General features: G+C 50.9%; 1 protein-coding gene across 2 annotated transcripts in view; it reads right to left on the bottom strand.

Moving 5' to 3' along the window:
* The window catches only part of ANKRD33B (ankyrin repeat domain 33B), an 81,805-nt gene extending 63,221 nt beyond the window's left edge, over window positions 1-18,584 (bottom strand). The window contains exons 1-2 of one of the 2 annotated variants that reach the window (XM_072752709.1): window positions 18,099-18,584; window positions 14,461-14,544 (exon numbers count right to left, since the gene is read on the bottom strand). In XM_072752709.1, the coding sequence (XP_072608810.1) occupies window positions 14,461-14,544; window positions 18,099-18,452 (438 nt within the window). In that variant the 5' untranslated portion in view covers window positions 18,453-18,584. The remainder of the gene's footprint in view (window positions 1-14,460; window positions 14,545-18,098) is intronic. The other variant, XM_072752710.1, reaches the window with a different exon arrangement.
* Between the last annotated feature and the right edge of the window lie 2,678 nt (window positions 18,585-21,262).

Below are 21,262 nucleotides of genomic sequence, written 5' to 3'. Positions count from 1 at the left end.
GTTTCTCTCCCCCAAACGTATATGAGCTCCATTCAAGTAGGGATTTCACTCTGTTCAGCTCTCCGGTCCCTAGAACACTGCCCACTGCAAGGTACACCAGTTCAATAAATATTTGCTAAATCAATGAACCCATTAAAATGAAAAGAAGGTAACTTCAAAACTCAAGAACCAAAATCACGAAGCATATTTCATGCAAATAGTGTTTGTAGTATTTTTTAAAGAAAGAACGGCAGCCCAGTGTTCGCTTGAAGTGTTATTAATTAATAAATATGTTATGATTTTGAAAATCAAAACCAAATGCAGTTTACTTGATAGAATGCACATCACAAAGTCTTGCCAGGCATGAAATGGGTCATCTCTGGCTCCTCGTTGGCTTCACTATCAATTAAATTTCCAAGAGCATGTGGTGGCCGCCTCCAGACGTCCTCCTTAGCACCGGATAAAGCTGGAGCGAACATCACAAAAGGCAAACTCTGTGAAATTTGAGGGGATGCGTCATGCCTCTTGCAGCTCATCTCCTCATATTACGTTTATAAAAGCACAACTTGTCCTATTATGAGTATTTTCCAAGGGGAAAATGAAGTCTAACGTTCAGAGTCGAACAACAAATACTCCAACGAAGAGTCTAAGATGTGTTTACAGTGCTGACGGCTGCAGCTACAGGCTCTTCTCAATTTGTGGAATAGGAGCATCTCGCAGGAGCTGCTAAACACAATTTTCCAATGAAGCAGTGTAAATTTCAAAAACACCTGACAAAACATTTGGTGAGTAAGAGGCAGAAGAGAGCAACCAGGCATGCCAAATACTATAGATTCTTCTATGACCTCAGGAATTTCTCTGCACAAAAAGACACCCGCGCTCACAACTCAAAACAGTTTTGCTACCTTTATTCTCTATTTCAGTGAGCATCAACTGGGGAGTGATTTTGTTCCCTGAGGGTCATGTGTCAATGTCTGGAGACATTTTCGTTTGTCACAACTGGGAGGCATGGGTGCTACTGGCATCTAGTGGGCTGAGGCCAGGGATGCCACTCAGCATCCTATAGGGCACAGGAAAATCCCCACAACAAAGTATTACCTGGCCCCAACTGTCAGTAATGCCAAGGTAGAGAAGCCTCAACATAATAAAGGCCATTTGTGAAAAGCCCACAGGTAACTTCCTCATCAAGGGGGAAAAATGGAAAGCTTTCCTCTAAGGTCAGAAACGAGACAAGGATGTCCACTCTTACCATTTCTACTCAACGCAGTACTGGAAATACTAGCAAGAGCAATCAGACAAGAAAAAGAAATAAAATGCATCCAAATCAGAAAGAAGTAAGATTATCTCTGCAGATAACATAATCCTATACATAGAAAGCCCTAAAAACTCCACAGAAAACCGTTAGAACTAATAAATGAGTTGGGAAAGCTGCCGGATACAAAATCAACATGCAAAAATGAGTCACATTTCTCTACCCCAATCAAGATCTATCTGAAAAGGAAATCAAGAAAACAATCCCATTATGATAGCATCGAAAAGAGTAAAATGCACAGGAATAAATTTAACCAAGGACATGAGAGATCCATATGTTTAAAACTATAAAACACTGATGAAAGAAATGGAAGAGACTACAAATAAATAGGTATCTTGTGTTCACGGATTAATATTGTTAAAATAGTCAACTACCCAAAGCAATATACAGATTTGGTGCTATCCCTATTAAAATTCCAAAGGCATTTTTAACAGAAATAGAAAAAAAAGTTCTAAAATTTGTTTGGAACCTTAAAAGACCCTAAATAGCAGAAGCAATCTTGAGAAAGAAGACGATGCTGAAGACATCACACTCCCTGATTTCAAATATTACAAAGTTATTGTAATGAAGACGGGATAGTATCAGCACAAAAGCAGAGACACTCAGATCAACAGAACAGAGCCTAGAAAAAAAATTCAAGTATGGAAAGTCAAGTGATTTTTTTTTTTAAGGACTTTATTCATTTATTCATGAGAGACACAAAGAGAGAGAGGGGCAGAGGCACAGGCAGAGGAAGAAGCAGGCTCCATGCAGGGAGCCCGATGTGAGACTAGATCCCGTATCCCAGGATCACGCCCTGAGCCAAAGGCAGACACTCAAACTCTGAGCCACCCAGGCGTCTCAGTCAACTGATTTTTGACAAGGGCACCCTGAACATACATACTGGGGAAAAGACCATCTCTTCAGTAAATGAAATTGGGGAAACTGGATATCCACATGCAAAAGAATGACATTGGATCCTTAGCTTACACCATCCACAAAAATCAACAGAGTGGACTAAAAACTGAAATGTGTGACCTGAAACTGTGGCTTTAAATATTTCAAAATCCAGGTATCTAGCTGACAGCCAGACACAGCTTCCCAATTTTATCCAATAGGAAGGTACAAACCACCTACTACGTGCACCAAACTCTGCCAGACTGAAGAGGACAGAAACTGAACGATGTTGATGCTCTCTCCTTCCTGGAGCTTAGAGTCTAGCGAGGAAGCACTAGCCAAGCAGTATCAAACAAAGCCAAAAGAAAAGAGTTTTATAAACAAGTTGCAAACTGTGCCAAGAATCCAGAGAGAAGCCACCTGGAGAGGAGGAGGCGCTGGAGAAAGATCCCAGCGAGGGTAACATCTGAGACTGCCCTGAGGTAGGGAGAAGGGTAGAGTATGGGGCCAGGGACAATAAGGATCTACGTCACGGCGTGGAGCTGGCACAGCACATGGGGGGGGGGGGGGTAACAAGTCACCCGGCTCAGTCACCTCGGCTCAGTCACCTCGCTGACACAAAGGGAAGCAGTAGAAAATCAGGAATTTGGAGCATTCTTGTAGGAAGACCTGAAGGAAGAGCTTCCGAAGATGTTGCCACTGTACTAAAAGCCACATGTACAAACATAAATCCAGAAGTGTCAGCAGAACAGAGTGGAAAGTGGCAAGATGCGGGGGAGGAGGGGGAAACCGGAGAGGAAGTATGGCGTCTATTTCAGGGGGACGTCACAAAGCCCCAAATTAGAGCAGCAGTGTGATCCCAAAGAAGAGTGGGAGGCCATCAGAGGCCGGTCCAGTATGTAGAAGTGACTAGATGCAGGAGATGGAGGAGGATGGGCCTACTCCAGGACTGCAGTTATGGGCAAGTAGCCGCGTGGAGACAACCAGGGCCGGCTACGGAATCTGCAGCCCCCTTGCAGAATGAAAATGCTGAGCCCTCGTTCAAAAATCATTTAAGAATTTCCAGACAGCCACAGCAAAGCGTTACACCAAACAGGGCGCCTTCTAAAGCACGAGGCCCTGGGTACTGCACAGGTGGCACACCCACGGGGCCCGCCCTGGAGGCAGCAGCAACAAAGCCAAATGGTGGAGGGCGGGGATGAGCTGTGCTTCAAACGCGTAAAACAGGAGATGCTGGGAGAAGGCTGGCACAAGAAATCCTGCAGATGATCTGAATGCAAGTGCGACTCCTGGAGAGCTGTCCGGGGCTGAGGGCTGGCAGCAGAACAGGCCTCGGGGGCTCTACCAGCAGGCAATGTTCCTCAGGCGACACGTGAGTCAGGGCTCTCAGGAGGGATGGAGACGACCAGCAGGAGATATAGACACACAGAGATGTATCTTAAGGAACCGGTCGGACAAGCCTGAGAGCTGGCAGGCTGCAAACTCAGGCAGGAGCTCATGCTAGTCTTGAGGCAAAATTCTCCTGCTCCAGGAAATTTCAGTTTTTGTTCCTAAGGCCTTCAACTGATTGGACTAGGCCCACCCACATTAGCGCTGGGGAATCTCCTTAGAAGTCCCCGTAGCTGGCAGGGCACAAGAAACCCATGGGTTCCAAGGAGGTGATGACCCCAACTGTGCAGCACTTCACCAGGCCTCAGAGGATTAGGAGTCCTGAGGTCAGGCCACTGTCAGGATGCAGCCAACCGCTGACAGCAGGGGCACTCGGCTGGGGGAGAGGAAGGGGCTGGAACCCAGCCCAGCTGTGCGCCAACCTGCGCCTGGCACAGGCCTGCCAGCTCTCACCTTCCTCCCGGAAGGAATGTCATTTCCCATCGCTGACAACAGTGCCCAAAATGCTGGAGGGCGGGGCAGTCCTGCCAAGGCCAGGGGCAGTTTCAGCAGATGGGCTGAAAGAAAAAAATAACTGGAGAGGATGAGGCGGGGCCTTTCACAACATCTGACAACAGAGCCAGAGGGAGAGCTGCAAAGCCAGAAGGGTGGAGTCCTGAGGGAGCAGGGGCGGAACAGACCCCACGGCCACAGCCGGGCCTTGGGCACCGGCCCCAGACCGGCCCGCCCCATATGCCTTTGGCTGGGGCCGCATAGGACCGCAGGGGCCTGTCAGGGCCAACCCGCCGCCAGTGGGTCTGGGGCTTGTTTGGTTGGAATTTTATCCCCTTGTTTACGAAGAGGGTTCCAAATGTGATGTAACAAGAAGGAAAAGAATTAGCAGAGAGGACAAGATAGGAGAGGCCATGCCCACAGCAACGGATAGGAGCCCGGGGCTTAGGGGGAGGGTCCAAACCCACTCAGGGCAGGGCCTCGTGCTCAGAGGGGAGGGCTCTGCTGAGGGGCGGGGCCTCGCCCTCGGGGGCGGGGCCTCATGCTCAGGTGGGGGGGGCCTCATCCTCAGGGGAGGGGCCTCGACATCAGGGGCGGGGCCTCATGCTCAGAGGTGAGGTGTGGACGCTGCACAGTAGTGTGCTCGTCACCTTTACTGAGCGCTTCTCCTGACCCCTGTCCCAAGACAGGTCAAGGGCAAAATCAGCCTGGCCAGCCTCCCAGCTATTCCTGAGTCAGGAGCAGGAAAGGGGGGGCCGAGTGTGGGGGGACAAGCCTGAGGAAAGCTACCTCCCTCTCCTCTTCAAAACACAGAGCCAGGATGCACCTGAGCAGAAGAGAAAGCCTCTCAGGTTGAACTGAAACACTGACCAGAAGATGTACGTGCCACCCATCGGTGGTTCTCAAAAGTGAGCATCAGAACCCTCTGCGGGGTTCGGGGAACACAGAGGGCCGACCCCAGCCCAGAATTCAGATTCAAGAAGTCTGGAGTGAGTCCCCAGGTGCCGCTGACCACACTTGGAGGACCTCAGTGGCAGGTCAGCAAGACCGAGGAGGGATGACCAAGAGATGAGTCTGGCTTGATGCGCAGTGCGAAACGGGTCATGTGTGGGGCTTGCCTCACTTGTGTGAAAACCTTAACTCCGAAGGATGCCTGGGTGGCTCAGTGGTTGAGCATCTGCCATCCGCTCAGGTCATGATCCCATGTCCTGGCTGTGTGTCTCTCGTGAATAGATAAATACAATCTTTTAAAAAAAAATTTAATTCCTATCATACATTGGAACTTATAGGAAACTTAAGGTAAGACATTTGAAGGTAGAATGGGCACATGTCACTCGGTCTATGGGTGCGGCACTTCCCGTGGTGAAGTGAATGTTGAATACTAAGATGTTATTCATCCACTCGTGAGACAGAGAGAGAGAGAGGCAGAGACACAGGCAGAGGGAGGAGCAGGCTCCTCACAGGAAGCCTAATGCGGGACTCGATCCCGGAACCCTGGGATCACGCCCTGAGCCGAAGGCAGACGCTCAACCACTGAGCCACCCAGGGGTTGAGTGTCCCTGAATGTTCTTTATTGAGTAAAAGGTCAAGATACGTGGTCATAAAGTGGCAAGGATCTAGTTCTTCTTTCCTAAAACATTTATAAATAATGTAAATGGTTAAAGTAGATGAGTGGTTGCCGAGGGCTGGAGGGGCCGATTGGATAGGGGGGTCACAGCTGGATGGCACAAGGTTTCTTTCCGAGGTGATGCCTGCATACATCTGGGAATGTCCCCAAAATCACAGAATTGTCCACTGTAAGTAGGAGAACTGTGTGGTATGTGAATTATGTATCAATGCAGCTGTTGTTAAAACACTCTTTTCTTCACTTTTTCCTTCAAATTACTTCCTTTTATTTTGCATTTTGGGGATTCCCCATCACTTAGAACTTTAAGGGCTTAAATTAGCTTTCTTTTTAAAAAAATGTTTTCTATTCCTGGACATTCTATGATGACTTAATTATCTAATTTTACTCATGTAAACATTTTTTTTAAGTCATAGATTAACAGAATTCCATCCTTTCAGAGATGGAGATCATCTACAGGTGAACCCATCCAACTCGCCAGGTGGACAACCCTAGGGTTTTTTGAGTGGATGCCATACATGTGTGGTTCCATTCACATATTAGAGAAATAAACTATACAGCTCTCCTGCAAGTGGAAACATTTTAAATGCATTTTTAAAAATCTCTTCAGCATTTGATGTATTAGGAAGTGGGGCCTTTTGGGTGTGATTAGGTCATGAGGGTAGAGTCCTGTGATGAAATGGGTGCCTGATAAGAGAGCCCTTCCCCCTGCCCCCATGTGAGGGCAGTAAGAAACCGCCTGCTCAGAGCCCGGGCAGCCGGGCAGCCGGGCAGCCGGGGAGCAGGACCCACCCGGCACCCCTCCCACAGCACCTGATGTCGGACACCAGCACTGGGAGGGAGCAATTAATGCTGCTGTGAGCCACGCAGTCTGCAAATTTCTGTCACAGCCACCCAAATGGAATAAACCGATTTACAGCAAACATTCAGGAATGAGGCACTCCTCTGAAAAATGAGCTTTTTTCCTTTTTACAAAAATTTTTTTCTTAAGCACACATGTTACTGATAAGGAAACAGCCTCTATGTATTAGCTAAAACTCCTATGTCAGAAGCAAGCCATTTGCAAATTGGCAGTAAATGTAAACTGCCAGATGCAAACAAATGAGTTTTTAGTTATTTTCAAAGGGCTCCTCCACTGAATTAACATTAGGAAACCTCTACAAATAAGTCAATAGCACCTTAAGTATTGGGGGACCAAGTAAACTTATTAGTAGAATCACTATGAGACACCGCTTGTAACAAATGAAATGTTTTGTTTTTTTAATAATTCGATACACTTGTACCAATGGATCTAGGGGCACCTGGGTGGCTCAGTGGTTGAGCGTCTGCCTTCGGCTCACGGCGTGATCTCCAGTCCTGGGATCGAGTCCCACAGGCTCCCTGTGAGGACCCTGCTTCTCCCTCTGCCTGTGTCTCTGCCTCTCTCTGTGTGTCTCCTATGAATAAATAAATGAAATCTTTCAAAAAAAAACTGAAAAGAAAACCAATGGATTTAGATCTGTTTACACCAAAGAAAATTTTGAACTCACCACAGAGTTCATGGTGCATTTTAAGTAACTGAATTTTTCAGAGAAATGTATTTATCCTACTTTTCACATATGGCAATGGAGATCCAACCCTCCTCTCCAGGACCCCCGCCTCTCCAGGGCCCTTCCTGATCAGGGGTTCCCTTGCCTCCCAAAAGTACCCTCAAGAAGATACTCCTGTTCCGTGTCCCACCTGTGTGACAGCTCTCTGGCATAATTAAAAAAAAAAAAAAAAGTCTTGGGGCTCCTGGTTGGCTCCATTAGTAGAGCATGCAACTCTTGATCTGGGGCCATGAGTTCAAGCCCCACACTGGGCAAAGCTTATTTAAAAACAAAGCAATCTAACCAACTAAATTTAGGCAAATGCTTCCCTCCCAGTGATAATCCTCCCCCACTCCAAAATATAAATTAACACCACAGCTTTCCTCCAAAGTAAGAATTCCAGATACTGCTAAAGGAGGAAATCTGTAGTCCAGCAGGTCTTTTAGCTTCTCTTCATTTAGTCCAAGCCAGGAGACCTCAGAGGTGGCCTGGACCAGCCCAGCCTTCAACAAAGGAGAATGTGCTAGTGTCAAGATGCACCAGAGTTGCTCTTACCCCTGCTCCTAGGTCCCTTCCCACTGTGGATGGAACAGGTCCCCCAAAGATCTGGACCTTCCAAAGCATGACCGTCACTAGGAGATGCCTCTCCCAGTACCAAAAGGCCTCCACAGTGCAGCATCCTGGCTTCAGAGCCTCCTCAACTAAGTTCAGGGTAGCCTGGCACTGCTCTAGATGGAATTCATCCCCTGGAGCCCCGTCCATTATCTAACATGGAAGAAAAAAGGCCTAACTCACCGTATGGGCAACCCTGGCCCAGGAACGAGTCACTGCTGCTGCGTTTAGCACATGACTAGTGTTCCTCGTGTTTCCATTTATTATGATTTTGTGATTTTTTTAAGTGGGTTCCATGCCCAGTGTATGGAAGCCACACAGACTGACCCTCCTGACAGGAGTGGGCAGGGCCAGGCCCCCTTTTGGAAGGCCCAGCTCAACAAGGTCACAGAAAAGTGGAAATGTAAGGAAACTCTGGGAACCCACTACAGCGGTTTGCTTACAGAACATTGTGACAGCGTCTGTGGAAGTCCCACGATGAACCAGGGCTAGGGCTCCAGGGCCCTCTGCACTAACTCGTACTCAAGGAAAATGATGAAGAAAGCAACAAGCTTGTCATGATGCCCAGCACATGCACATCTTTCCCCTCTTTGAAATAACCTACTTCCCCACTGTTCCTGAGTCTGGATCCTTCCCTTTCTCCTCCAAACCCCGGACTAGTACCACTCCACTCCCTGTGGTGGTGTCTCAGACTCCACCCCACCCAGGTTCAAGGTGCTCCCAAGATGCACAGAGATGTGGCTCCAGCCCCCCTCCCCCCTCCCATCTACCCCTTCACCTTGCTTCATTTGCACCCATGGCACCAAGTGCCAATTTCATTCAATATAAGCACTCAACAGGAGCTCTACCCTCAACAAATTCATGTGCTTCCACCTTTTCCCTTGCTTAAAATTGTTGAAACACAAGTACTGGAAATCATCTTGTGATTAACTCACCATAGACACAACAGTTCCATTTACTGAGTGCCTATGATGCGGCCCCCTGTATATATAAGCTACAATGTATTCTCCCTAGAGTCGCTAGGAAATATTGTTATCCTCATAATGAGCATTCCCCTTTTATAGATGGGGATCTAGAGGAAACTCAGGATCAAAAGATCATGCAACTGGTCCAGCATCATGTAGCCAACCTGAGCCTACCATCTTTAGCCACCAAACTCGCTTCCTGCTCTAAAAAAGGTCCTAGAGCTCTTCAAATAAGCATACATGCTAATCACCTCAAGAACTGTGTAAGGTGCAGATTCTGGTCCAGGAGGTCTAGGGATGGGCCCGGGATCCTGTATCTGGGCAAAGCTCTCAGGTGATGCCAGTGCATGGTAGCAATGGTTCAAACACCTAATATTCCTAATGAGTGGCATTCCCACATAGTAACCAGGCCTAATCCTGCTTTAGTTTCTAAAAGTTGATCTATTCATGTTGGTTAGGCTACCGATAAAAGGTAATTCATGCCTTCATTAATTTTCCAATTTTTTTATGGTGGCAAAATAGGTAAAATATTTCCATCTTAACCATTTTTAAGAGTTGCCTTCCTTTGTTATTATACTCATGATTTTTAAATAGCAACAGACCTACAGAAAGCCTTTATCTCTGCTTCAGCTTTCAACCCCAATGTCAACATCTTACATAATTACAGGGCCAGAGCTCCACCATGAAATGGGCATTGTTCCAATCCAGAGCCTGTTCAGGTGTACAGTGGGGGAAGTGGTCCTCTTTCATTTCAATCCAAGTGTAGACCACCACAGTCTAGACACAGGGCTGGCCATCACCACAGGCCCCCTCCTGCTGCCCCATTAGAGGGGTACCCACTCCTCTCCCTGAAACCCAACCCAGGCAACCTATAACCTGTTCTCCATTGCTACAACTGCATTATTACAAGAATGTTACACCAATGGAATCATACAGCATCTAATCCTTTGAGATGGACTTTTTTCACTTGGCCTAATTCCCCCATCTTCCTTTATATATAAACCAACTTCATGCACCTTCCTTTGTCTCAGAAAATGGGCCACAGGAAACTTATTTAACAGCCTGTGCTAGGCAGTTCCCATAAGCACGGCTCCTGCCTCTTCACCAGCCTCATCTCCACACCTCCTGCCCATGCCTCTCTCAGCTGGAATGGCCCTTGATCGGCTGATGTCGTATCTAATCCAAGAGTCATTTAAATCCCAGAAACAGAAGCCAGAGAGAAATGCTTGACTCCATATCCCATCACTTGCTGACTTTGTGTTGAATTTATTCAGAGCTGACATAAATATGTCTTGGGAAGCATACATCTGTTTTTGTTACTTTGAAATTGCTCTCAATCCCACAACTCCAATCCAATTTTGCCACCGAGCCAACTGTCACTCGGGATTTCACATGTACCCTAATTTCCTATCTCTGACTTGGTAGAAATAAGTAAAATTCACCTTCACTGTCTTTCAAATTTAAGAACACTTGAAAATAGTCTCTTTTATGTACACTCACACTGAATGACATCAAGGATTCTTAACATCCTACTTCATCTTAAAATCTGACCTCATAAGAACACATAGGTACACACATGCACACACTCACAAGCACACACACATACCATAACGATACCATCATTCCCATTCCCATTTTTTAGCCTGTCTAAAAAATTACTTCCCAACTGTCTTGAATGAAACATATTTTCTTTGTTCACATATTTTAACAACTTCACTACAACGTTCTTATTTTTAATTAAAAGGAGTTACATATTATTTTATGTGTGGAACTGTTTGACTTAATATGGAGAAATCATAGACTATCACATGGTTATAATTTAGAATTACTGGGACGCCTGGGTGGCTCAGCAGTTGGGCATCTGCCTTCGGCCCAGGGCGTGATCCCAGGGTCCGGGATGGAGTCCCGCATCGGGCTCCCTGCAGAGAGCCTGCTTCTCCCTCTGCCTGTGTCTCTGCCTCTCTCTCTCTGTGCCTCTCATAAATAAATAAATAAAATCTTTAAAAAAAAATTTAGAATTACTGGCCCAATAATAGGCTGTGAAGCCAGTCTCAAGAAATTTCAAAGAAGTTATCATAGAGGCCATAATCTCTGAATAAAAAAGTCTGTTTAATAAAGCTTAAAAAATATTTTTAAATGTTAAATATAATTCGAAATAACTTCTAGATCAAAAAAAAAGAAAAGAAAAGAAAAGAAAAGAAAAGAAAAGAAAAGAAAAGAAACCCTAATGTAAATTAGAACAGAATGAGAAGTTTTGCCCAACTTGTGGGCAAAGCAAAACTGATACTTCAAGAGAAAATTATAGACAGAATAAACCTGAAGGTAGAAAATAATTTTTTTAAAAGCAGAAACAGGGATCCCTGGGTGGCGGAGCGGTTTGGCGCCTGCCATTGGCCCAGGGTGCGATCCTGGAGACCCGGGATCGAATCCCACGTCGGGCTCCCGGTGCATGGAGCCTGCTTCTCCCTCTGCCTATGTCTCTGCCTCTCTCTCTCTCTCTGTGACTATCACAAAATAAAAAAATAAAAAAATAAAAAAACTGAAACTTTAAAAAAAAAAAAAAAGGAGAAACAGGTGGGCACCTGGGTGATTCAGTGGTTGAGTATCTGCCTTTGGCTCAGGTCTTGATGCTGGGGTCCGGGGATCAAGTTCCACATCAAGCTGCCCACAGGGAGCCTGCTTCTCCTTTTGCCTTTATCTCTGCCTCTCTCTGTCTCTCATTAATTTAAAAAAAAAAAAAAAAGGTAGAAACTGATGAAATAGTGTAGAAATAGATCCAGAGCAAAAGTTGACTCTCCGAAGGGATTGATTGGATAGATTTTTTTTTTGTATCTGTCACAAAAGAGAAACAGTACAAACTCAAAAATACAGAAAAAACATGATATAAGACAGTTATAACAAACATTTTGAGAACTCTATTTTGAGAACTTCAGACTACTGACATTTAAAACTTAGAAAAAAAATTAGGACACTTCTTTGAAAAAATAGACGTTACCATAATGGACAGAGGAAGAAGAGAAAATCCGAATTACCCTATAACCATTAAAGAGTTACTGACCTAAAGATCTGATAGGATGACTTGGATTTTGTAATTTACAATTAGTTAAATAGTACTTAGAGCATTTCCTATGTCATAGCCACATGTGCCAGAAGTTGTCATGCAAAATCACTTTGAGTTAATTTGCCAATTATATAGATACAAATGTCAGATGAATAAATGATATTCTAAGAGTTCATATACCCTGTTATTATTTTAGATTTCTGTAACACCTCTCTCTCAGTCTTCCTTTATAAGATGGAAAAGAAATCAGGTGTTCAAAATCACCCAGCCACCGCCTCATTTCTCCTGTACATCCGGGAGGAGGCAAGGGTAGAAAGTTCAAAAGCCCCTTGGAGAAACCCACAGGGTTCAAAGGAGCAGCAAGAGCAGCTTCAGGGTCATTCTAGAACCTGGCTCTCCTGATGTACTAGATGCCCTCGCCTCTGAGCCTCACTGTGTTCAACTACAAAAAGGTGGAGACAAATAACCTCTAAAATCCCTTCCAGCTCTAAAATCCCATGACAGTGGGAGCGCCTGGGTGACTCCGATGGCTGGGCATGCGATTCTTGGTTTTAGCCCAGGTCCTGATCTCAGCATCCTGAGATGAGCCCTGAGTCAGGCCCCGCACTCAGCAGGGAGTCTGCTTTCTGCTTGAGGCTTCTCTGTCTCCTGCTCCCTCTGCGCCTCCTCTCCATGCTCTTTCTCTCTCTCCCTAAAAATAAGAAATCTTTAAAATCCCATGACAGGGGTCTTTCTAAATTTCTGAAATCGTCATCCACACAAACACAAAGAGCGGCATTAAAAACCACCGTTTCTGTGAAAATTACAACAGGCCTTTGGAAATGGATGGCTTCCTGATGCTGGATGGTTAGGGTGTGGGGACTCTTACTACCCTCTACTTGGGTACCCATCTGAAATGTTCCTTCATAAAACTAAACTTAAAATAAACAAATATATTGGTGAATAATATCCTTTACAAACAGAAGCAAGTTTGCCCTTAAGAGGGAATATCGGGGCTTGGCCTTGTGATTTCCTTCAGCAGAAGTGACCTGAAACCTTGTGCCCTCTGCTTGTTCTCTCCTTGATACCCTTTATCCTGCCCCCGAGAGCAAGACAAGGCCAGCCTGCTGGAGGATGAGAAACCACACGGGGCAGTCACCCCAGACAAGACCTTCCTGGTCCTGCCATCTGCAGCTGACTCCAGCTGAACGCAAGGCCAGCCAAGATCAGCTGAGCGGGCCATCCTGAGCAAAATGTTTACTGCCCTCCGCACCCTTGAGATTTCAGTTACTTGTTATTTGGCATGGTTGTGGCCTCAAAGAACTGACACACCTGTATCAGCAACACCTGGGGGGGCACCTGAGCCTTCAGCTCAGGTCATGATCCCTGGGTCCTGGGATCCAGCCCTGCTTTGGTCTCCCTGCCAGGGAAACTGCTTCTCCCTCTCCCTCTGCCCCTCCCTCCCGCTTGTGTGTGCGCGCGCGCGCTCCCTCTCCGTGTCTCTCTCTCTCTCTCAAATAAATAAAATCTTTTAAAAAACACACACACAGGATACTCTTAATGTCCCTACACATCTGTCCAAACTCACAGAATGTACAACACCAAGAGTAAACCCTAGTGTAAACCATGGACTTCGGCGGGTAATGTGTCCGCGTAATTCATGAGCTGTAACAAACGCACAATTCTGCTTGCAGGTACTTGTGATGGGGGAGCCTGAGCGTGTGTTGGGGGCAGGAGGTAAAGGAGAAATCTCTGTACCTTCCCCTCAATTTGGCTATGAATCTAAAACCATTCTTAAAAAATTAAGTTCTTAAAAAAAACAAAGATACAAAAAAGCACACAGGCCTCTACTGCTGCTGGGCCCAGAGCAAAGCCCTCATCCCCCCACCCCCACCCTCCCACTGGCACCATCCGTGGGGAGGAAGCAGCAGACACCTGCCAGCCTGCCTGCCGCATGCCCACTTCAGTCCACTGCTTCTCTGCTCCTGCCCTCTTGGGCTCCAGCCTAATCTGCTCATTCTCCCTTCCTCACCCCCCACACATCAGAAATAACACACTAACACACATCCCCAAACAGCAAAGCCAGGCTCCCTCTCCACAGGCCCCCCAACCCCCCACCCAACTGGATGACCCTCAAATTGATCAGAAATAGCCCCATTCTAAGCACAAGTACTGAGCCCTGGTAAAGGCAGAGGGCTGGGTGTGAATGCCAAACAACCTGATTCTCATTTGGGGGAAAAGGTGGTTCCAAAGTTTATAAATCCCCCTGTGGCATTCGGAAAACAAAAAACATAAATCAAACACAAATTTTTTTCTCGTGTGTGTGTGTGTGTGTGTGTGTGTGTGTCAAGATAAAGGTCCTGGTCACTGCTGCGAATCTATAAAACACTGCAGCCCTCAAGAGTGAAGGGAGATAGCCCCACACGCTGGGTGTGTGGTGTGGGCTTTGCGGACCTAGAGAGCAAATGAGGGGAGGGGCCTTTGGAGAGCCCCTAGAATTCAAATGTGCACAAGAAGAATGACATCAAGAAAGGAGGGCAATATTTTAAATTTGGCATACTTGGGCCTAATTTGGTTCAAGAGCTGTCTGACATTCGAACTACCTTTCTACAACGATGAAAGCAGCACAAAGCCATCCTTGTGGTGTCAGTGCCGTCTCCAGAGCTGTCACGGCCATAAAGGTGAACCTCAAGAGATAATAAGAGGAAGAATAGAATTAAGAAGAAGAATTATGGCAGCCTTCACTGTCGCCAAGTCGGAGCGAACGAAACAACCATAAATCTAAATGACAGCAAGAGCACATTTTGAATGTTACTGGAGAATTATTTGACAAATATTTACATGTTGCATATTAAATTATGCAATCCTTTTAGAGCAATAAATATTTTAGAAGAAAATTGTATGCTGAGCCACATCCAAGATACTACACATCTCAGGAGCCAGGAAAGAACACATTTTCTTAAAACAAGACACATCTGATCCTTAGTTACCCAAACCAAATGAAACATCCGTCAGCTCCAGCAGAACTGCCTTCTTAACTGACCAGAGATCATTAGCTCAACAAATGTACCCAGAATTCCCTTCAAAGCCTTTAGAGACATTTTTCTTTGAGGAAGCTGGCTGTGGGCAGCTTGTGAGCTACACGTTCTGTTGTTCGAGCAAGTACCCCTCTACTCCACCAAACTTCTCTCTAGGGCTTTCTGTGAGGTTTTTACGGTCACTAATTGTGATTAAGCTTATAGATCAGGACCAAAGGTCTCATGCCTCAGGGCCTTTGCACTTGCTACTCCCTCTACCAGGAATGTTTTCCCCCACATCATCTTCTCTACATCTTAGTCAAATGTCAACGGCTCTCTCAAATGACCACTCCTCATTCCCTGAACCCCTGGATAGTGCTTACCTGGCTTCCAGGTGCTGCTGGCTAGACTGGGGTAGGACAAAAGCCCTCCCTGAGAAGGTTTTCCATGAGGAAAGAACCTGAAGGCTGCGGGTGAGCCGGTCATGTGACCATCTGCAGAGGCACACCTCAGCCCCCAGGTTGAACACCGTCACACTGAACAAAACCAGTTCCCTTCTCAAACTCCTGTTTCTTAGGTCCTCTGGGCTGGCCTCTTACTGTCAGGCATGGGTTGGCCTATCCAGCTTTGGCTCCCATATTGCCCCCTCTCTGGACCACAGCACAACCAACCAACTGCACCCCCACCCCACGACCACCCTCTTGGCTCAGTCGACAGACCAGAACTTCCTCCCCTCCAGAGCCCCCCAAGTCTTTCCTCACTAGGCTCCGAGGACTGTCAGAGCTGCTTGCACCTGCTCCACATCTCTCTAGGCTGCCTTCTGGGCTCTAAGTACTGGGTAGTCTTTCCCTCTAAGCAGCAGGTACTAATACTCTGAGTTCTCTCCTCAAATAAAAGGTGGACTCTCAAAGGCAAGGACTGTCGGATTTCTCTTCCAGGCTCCGACAGTACCTAGCCATTGCCTTGCACACAGTATGTCTGCAAGAAATCCTTCTGCAGTGACTCGCTACCCCATTTGCCATTGGCCATGCGTTTGCCCTTGACAACATTTTATTCACAGTTTCTATAGGAAGACAGAGGCTGTTTGGTCAACAGAATCTAGGAGCCACTGGGAAGAATAGAAGCTCTGGCCTCTGGCACATAAAGCAAGAATTTAAAAAAAATTTTTTTTAATTAAAAAAAAATAATAAGGCAAGACTTGCTCCTGATCAGAAGACACAAGAGCCCACAGGTCTTGCAGTTTTTTGGCCATGTACCATTTCTCCATCATGATTTGGTGGGGAGCAGGGAGGAGGACACTCAACGCGGAGAAACAGAGAGAGACTGTACTCAAAGGCAAAAGCAGAGAAAAAAAGAGCTTTGCCTGGCAGAAAAAAGTGCTGGAGATGGTGTTCTTCGGGGCCCGGAGGCTAGTAAAACAGGACAAGATGGCAAACCAGGGCTGTCCGTGTGCCCCGTGTACTAAGGGGGGCTTCTTGTCACCACCTTGGGAGGTACAACTAGGAAACCGAGGCAGAGAGGCTGGATCCTGTTCTGTACAGTTCCACTGCCCTCCTCAGACTATATGCTGACGGAGTGGCTTTCAAAAGTAGCCCAGACCCCCTGGCCATGGTCTGCTTACATCCTTCTCAGATGGCTAGAATGCACCTGTCCCCAAACGTTTATTTTTTTTTGCCCCCCAAAGAAAAACATAATAAAGCTGGGCCCAGTAGAGCCTCAAAGTGGCCCCACCTCTGCCCACCCTCGCCTGCTGGAGACCCCAGGCTGCCCAGGACATGGGACCTACCCTGCCCCCATACACCGTGTTTGATCTTTGTGGGGCTTCCTTAAAAGCAGGCCCTGCACTTGCTTCAGGCCAGGGAGGTCTACAAACAGGGGTGTGTGAAAACTCACCTGGTACGGCCAAAGTAGAGCTGCAGAGGCAGCCCCAGCAGCCCCGCCACAGCGAGGGCCCCGGGAAGGGGGGTGCAGGCTCTGCCGGCAGCAGGGCTCAGGGGCCTCCGCGCCAGCGGGCCCGCACGGTACACTAGGCACAGTCGCATCCCGCTTTCAGACGCTGTGTCAGGTTGGCCGCCCAAGTGTGACACTGGCAGAAACTGACTAGAAGCTCCTCCACGACTACAGCCCAGCCCAAACCACAGGAACCCAAACCACCCGGCTCCCCCGATAACCCGAAGGTACGGGCTCACCGATCCCAAGTAAAACCGCGGAATTTTCGCGTCAGCCACGGGCTGGGGAGCAAAAGCACCGCGGTCCGGACAAGCCCGTGCAAGGCCCTGGGGACCCGTGCGAGGCGGAGGCCGAGGCGAGACCCCACGGGGCCGGGGGTGACACGCCGCGGGGGCGCCGCCGCGGAGCTCCCAGCACGGCCACCCCGCACGTGGCCGCGGTCACCGCTGCGGTCTGTCCCCCCAGGTGTCTGGGAGGTGGTTCTGGGAACCAGGCATTCCGCGCTTCCAAGACAACTTTCTCCTTCCCTTCCAAATGCTTCCTGCTACCATCCCTGAATCTTGAAACGCCTCCCGGGAGCCCAGGCATCCCCCCGCCCCAGCCCCGCCTGCCCTGCCCTGCCCTGCCCTGCCCGGGGGCGGGGCGCGGGGCGCGGGGCGCGGGGCGCGGGGGTTCGGCGCCTCCAGTGCGCTCCCAGCCCCGGCCCCCAGGGACCCCGCCCGCACCGGCTGGGGGCGGAGGGAGAGCCTGCTCGCCGGGCGCCACGCGGGTCACCAGGCGCCGCGGAGTTGGGGGTTGGGGGGGCCGGGGCGGGGGCCCGAGGAAAGTCCCACTCGCGGGGACCCGGAGGAGCCCGGCGCTGTCCGCGCGTGGAGGGGAAAGGGCAAGGGCCGTGTGAGGGGGCGGGGGCGGGGGACGGGGCGCCTCCCCGGCAGGCGGGGCGGGGGGTAACGGACCCGGAGACGGGGCCCCCACCCGGATGCGAGCGCGGGCCCCGGGTGGGGGCGGGGGGCTGCAAGGACGGGAGGGCTCCGGGGGCGGGAAACCAAGAGGCGGGGAGGGTCCGAGACGCGCGGCGCCTCCCGCGGGCACCGCGACCCCGCGCCCCCCCCGCGCCCCCCTGCCCCGCCCGACCCCGGCCCGGGATGCGCAGGGCCGCCGCGGGCTCCGGCTCCGGCTCCGGCTCCGGGCGCGGGGGGTCCCGGCGGGGCCGACCGGACCGAGGGCGGCGGGGAGGCCGAGGGGACCCGCACCCGGCGCGGACGCCACCTTACCCGGCCGTTGCGGTCCGTCTCCTGCACCTCCTCCACGCTCGGCCCCCGCCGCACCAGCGCCCTCAGCAGCCCCACGTCGTTGGCGCAGGCGGCGCGCAGGAGGGTCGCCTCCTCCGGGACGCCCTCTGGGACGCTCTCGGCGCTCGCGGTGCCGTATTCCTCCTCGCCTCCCTGGGGGTAGAAGGAGTCGTCCGAGGCGATGCTGCGGGTGTCGGGCAGGCACGAGAAGTCCTCGTAGTCCTCGTAGTCCGCAGGGTCCTCCCCGGCCTGAGCGTCCCGGGGTGGGGACGGCGTCTGCGGAGACACGCGGCGCGCCCCGCCGCCCTCCGGCCCGGGCCCGGCCAGCAGCACCATCGCGGCGGCCGGGGCGCGGGCCGGGACCCCGAGGCCGCCGCCCCCCCCTCGGCCCCGCAGCCCCCGAACAGGCGCGCTCCGCGCGCTCCAGCCCGGCGGGAACGAGCGCCGCGGCCGCGCTCCCCGACTCGAAGTCGCCGGAGGCTGGAGGAGCCCCGGGGGGTGGGAGGAGCCGCGGGGGCTTTCCGGGCGCGGCGGGCGGGCGGGCGCGGGCGGGGACCGGGCGGGGACGAGGGCGGGGCGGCCGCGCGGGAGGAGCCGCGCCCCGGGTTCCCGCCCCGCGCCGGGCCCGGCCAAAGTTGGGCGCCGCGGGCCAGCGCCCCCGCCGCGGGCTCGGAGCCGGGAGACGGGCGCCGGGGTCCCGGCCGCGGGGGAGTGTTTCTCGGCCGCGGAGCCACCGAGCTCGTCTTTCCACCTCCCGGGAGAGCGGGCTCCGGGGCCAACTCCACTCTAGGCTTAGGACCGGGGGAGTCGCCGCGGGCCCGGGGCACGGAGGACGAGGGGTGCGCGGGGCGCAGAGTCCGCCGGGGGCCGGGGCCGGGGCCGGGGCCGGGGCTGCGCTGCGGCCCGCGCCCCCTGAGCCCCGAGCTCCCGGAGGGGCCGCCCCAGAGCCCCGCGCTCACCCAGAACCCCAGCCGCGGCTCGCAGTCCGCTCCCAAGGCCCGTGCCCCGGGCGCTCGGGGAGGACCGCTTGGCGGCAACGGAGGGCTCCGGGCCGGAGCTTGCGGGGTTCCCTCCTCCCCTCTCCTGGCCGACGTCCCCGCGCCTGGATCTGCGGAGCCAAGACCGAGAGGCGCGTGAGGCCGCGACCGGGCACGGACTCCGGGGCTGGCTGCCAAACGCAGAGCGCGGCCGCAGGACACGGCCGCGGTCCAGTCCCCGCGCCCCGCCGCCGGGGCCGGCCTCTCCCGGTGGGGCCGGGGCCGGGGCCGGGGCTGAGGTGCGGCGGGGAGCCCCTGACCTCGGGGAAGGGAGTGTGCGGGGGGCCGCGGTGAGCCGGGGTTGGAGAAGCGGCCCCGCTCGGGTCGAGGGGCCGATGCGGATACCACGGGGGACACGAACACCACACCCCTCTCTGCCTGTCTCCCCGTCCCTTCCCACCGCTGTTGAGAGCGTGCCTGGGCCAGCCCGTGCAAGGCGCTCGGGACCCAAAGGTGGCCACCACCGGGCGGACGAAATCACTGGGCACTAGCTTGGTCCCTGGCCTGGGAGGACAAAGCTCAGTGGGGAACAGTCAAAGATACCTGGGTGGGGGGTGGAGGGCGGAGCAGGGTCGACCAGCGAGGCCCAGGGAGACCCTAGTGTTGTGCTGCGGGGCGATCACCCCCCTGGCCGTCACCGGGGGCCTGGGGTGCGCGGTGCCGGCTCAGAGCCTGCCCTCCGCGGGGCCCAGGGGGGAGGCGGGGGGCACGGCGATTTCTGGTGAAGACACAACCAGGCCTGAGCGTTCCCTGAACTAGTAGTGAACTCTGGTGCACTGGCTTCCTCCTGCCCTGGGGCTTTCTTCCTGAAGCCCAAAATACCCGAATCGAGATCTGCTTCTGTTTCTCGTTACTGACCAAATTTACATAAATTCCCACTGGGAATTTCCTGGCTTTCAAGGTTGGCGTTGGTTTTAGCCTTTCCAGAGGCCTGTTAGAAGAAGTCAGGGGATTTACAAGTCGAAGTGCCCCCTGAGAGCAGGCACTCTCTTTTGGGAGCCCTCTCCCCACGGAATGTGGTGGCAGCACCAGGTGGCATTAAAGAAGGAACGCCAGACAGCTAGGACACTGTCCCTGCAGGATGGAGCCGGGTCCTTGGAGGGGCTGCAGCCCTAGATCTGAGCACCACGCACCCTTTTCTGGAGTCCAGCCACTCCCCCTGGTCCTCATCACCCAATTACTAAGCAACTGAATGCAGGCCCTATTTTCTGAGTTCACCACTTCCTCCCTTTCTTTCTTAGAAATTTAGATCTAAATAGCACTGGAATGGGGTTTTCCCTGGAAAGATAAACGTCTGGAGCCGTTTGCTCCAAATAAGGACTAGCTGGCCATTTGTGAGTAACCAGACCCCAAGTCCAAGCTGATCATTTTCCCCTTTTAGAAATGCGCCCCTTTGAACACAAAGACAATAGATTCTCAATGTTGCTACAAGAACACAAAATGAGGTATATGTGTTAACTTATGTGTACAAAATCTGCATAGAAAGGACAAAAGAGGGCAGCCCTGGTGGCTCAGCGGTTTAGCGGTTTAGCGCAGCCTTCAGCCCAGGGCGTGATCCTGAAGACCTGGGATTGAGTCCCACATCGGGCTCCCTGCATGGAGCCTGCTTCTCCCTCTGCCTCTCTCTCTCTCTCTCTCTCTCTCTCTCATGAATAAATAAATAAAAACTTAAAAAAAAAAAAAAAAGAAAGAAAGAACAAGGTAGTTTATCCAAACTGCCAACACATAAGTCAACATTTCAAGAAATTGTATTGTCTCCAAGACTTCAGTTTCCATTAACTATTTTAATTTGTGAGGTTTTTTAAAGTTTTATTTGGAGATCAATTACACAATTTGTTGATTTAGTTGAATAATTTGTCTTTGGATCAGAAAAATAATACACCAAGTTATATTTCTGGAACAGTCCACCTAATCTTAACACCTACAACAGGAGCATCTTTCAAAATTATAAACAGTGTATTTAAAGACCGAAACCTGAATGCACCTGTTGTGGCATCCTACCCCCAACTTTGTTTGGAAGGCAGAATGGTGAAGGATAGAGCAAATCCAAGTCCATTCCACTGTTCATAACCGGGTTTGAGGGGGTATGGAATGGGAGAGTGGCTTGTA

The sequence above is a fragment of the Vulpes vulpes genome, chromosome 3 (genome assembly GCF_048418805.1).
Source record: "Vulpes vulpes isolate BD-2025 chromosome 3, VulVul3, whole genome shotgun sequence".
Taxonomy (NCBI): domain Eukaryota; kingdom Metazoa; phylum Chordata; class Mammalia; order Carnivora; family Canidae; genus Vulpes; species Vulpes vulpes.
The sequence above is the reverse complement of the archived record's forward strand: the minus strand, read 5'-3'. Positions and strand labels throughout refer to the sequence as shown.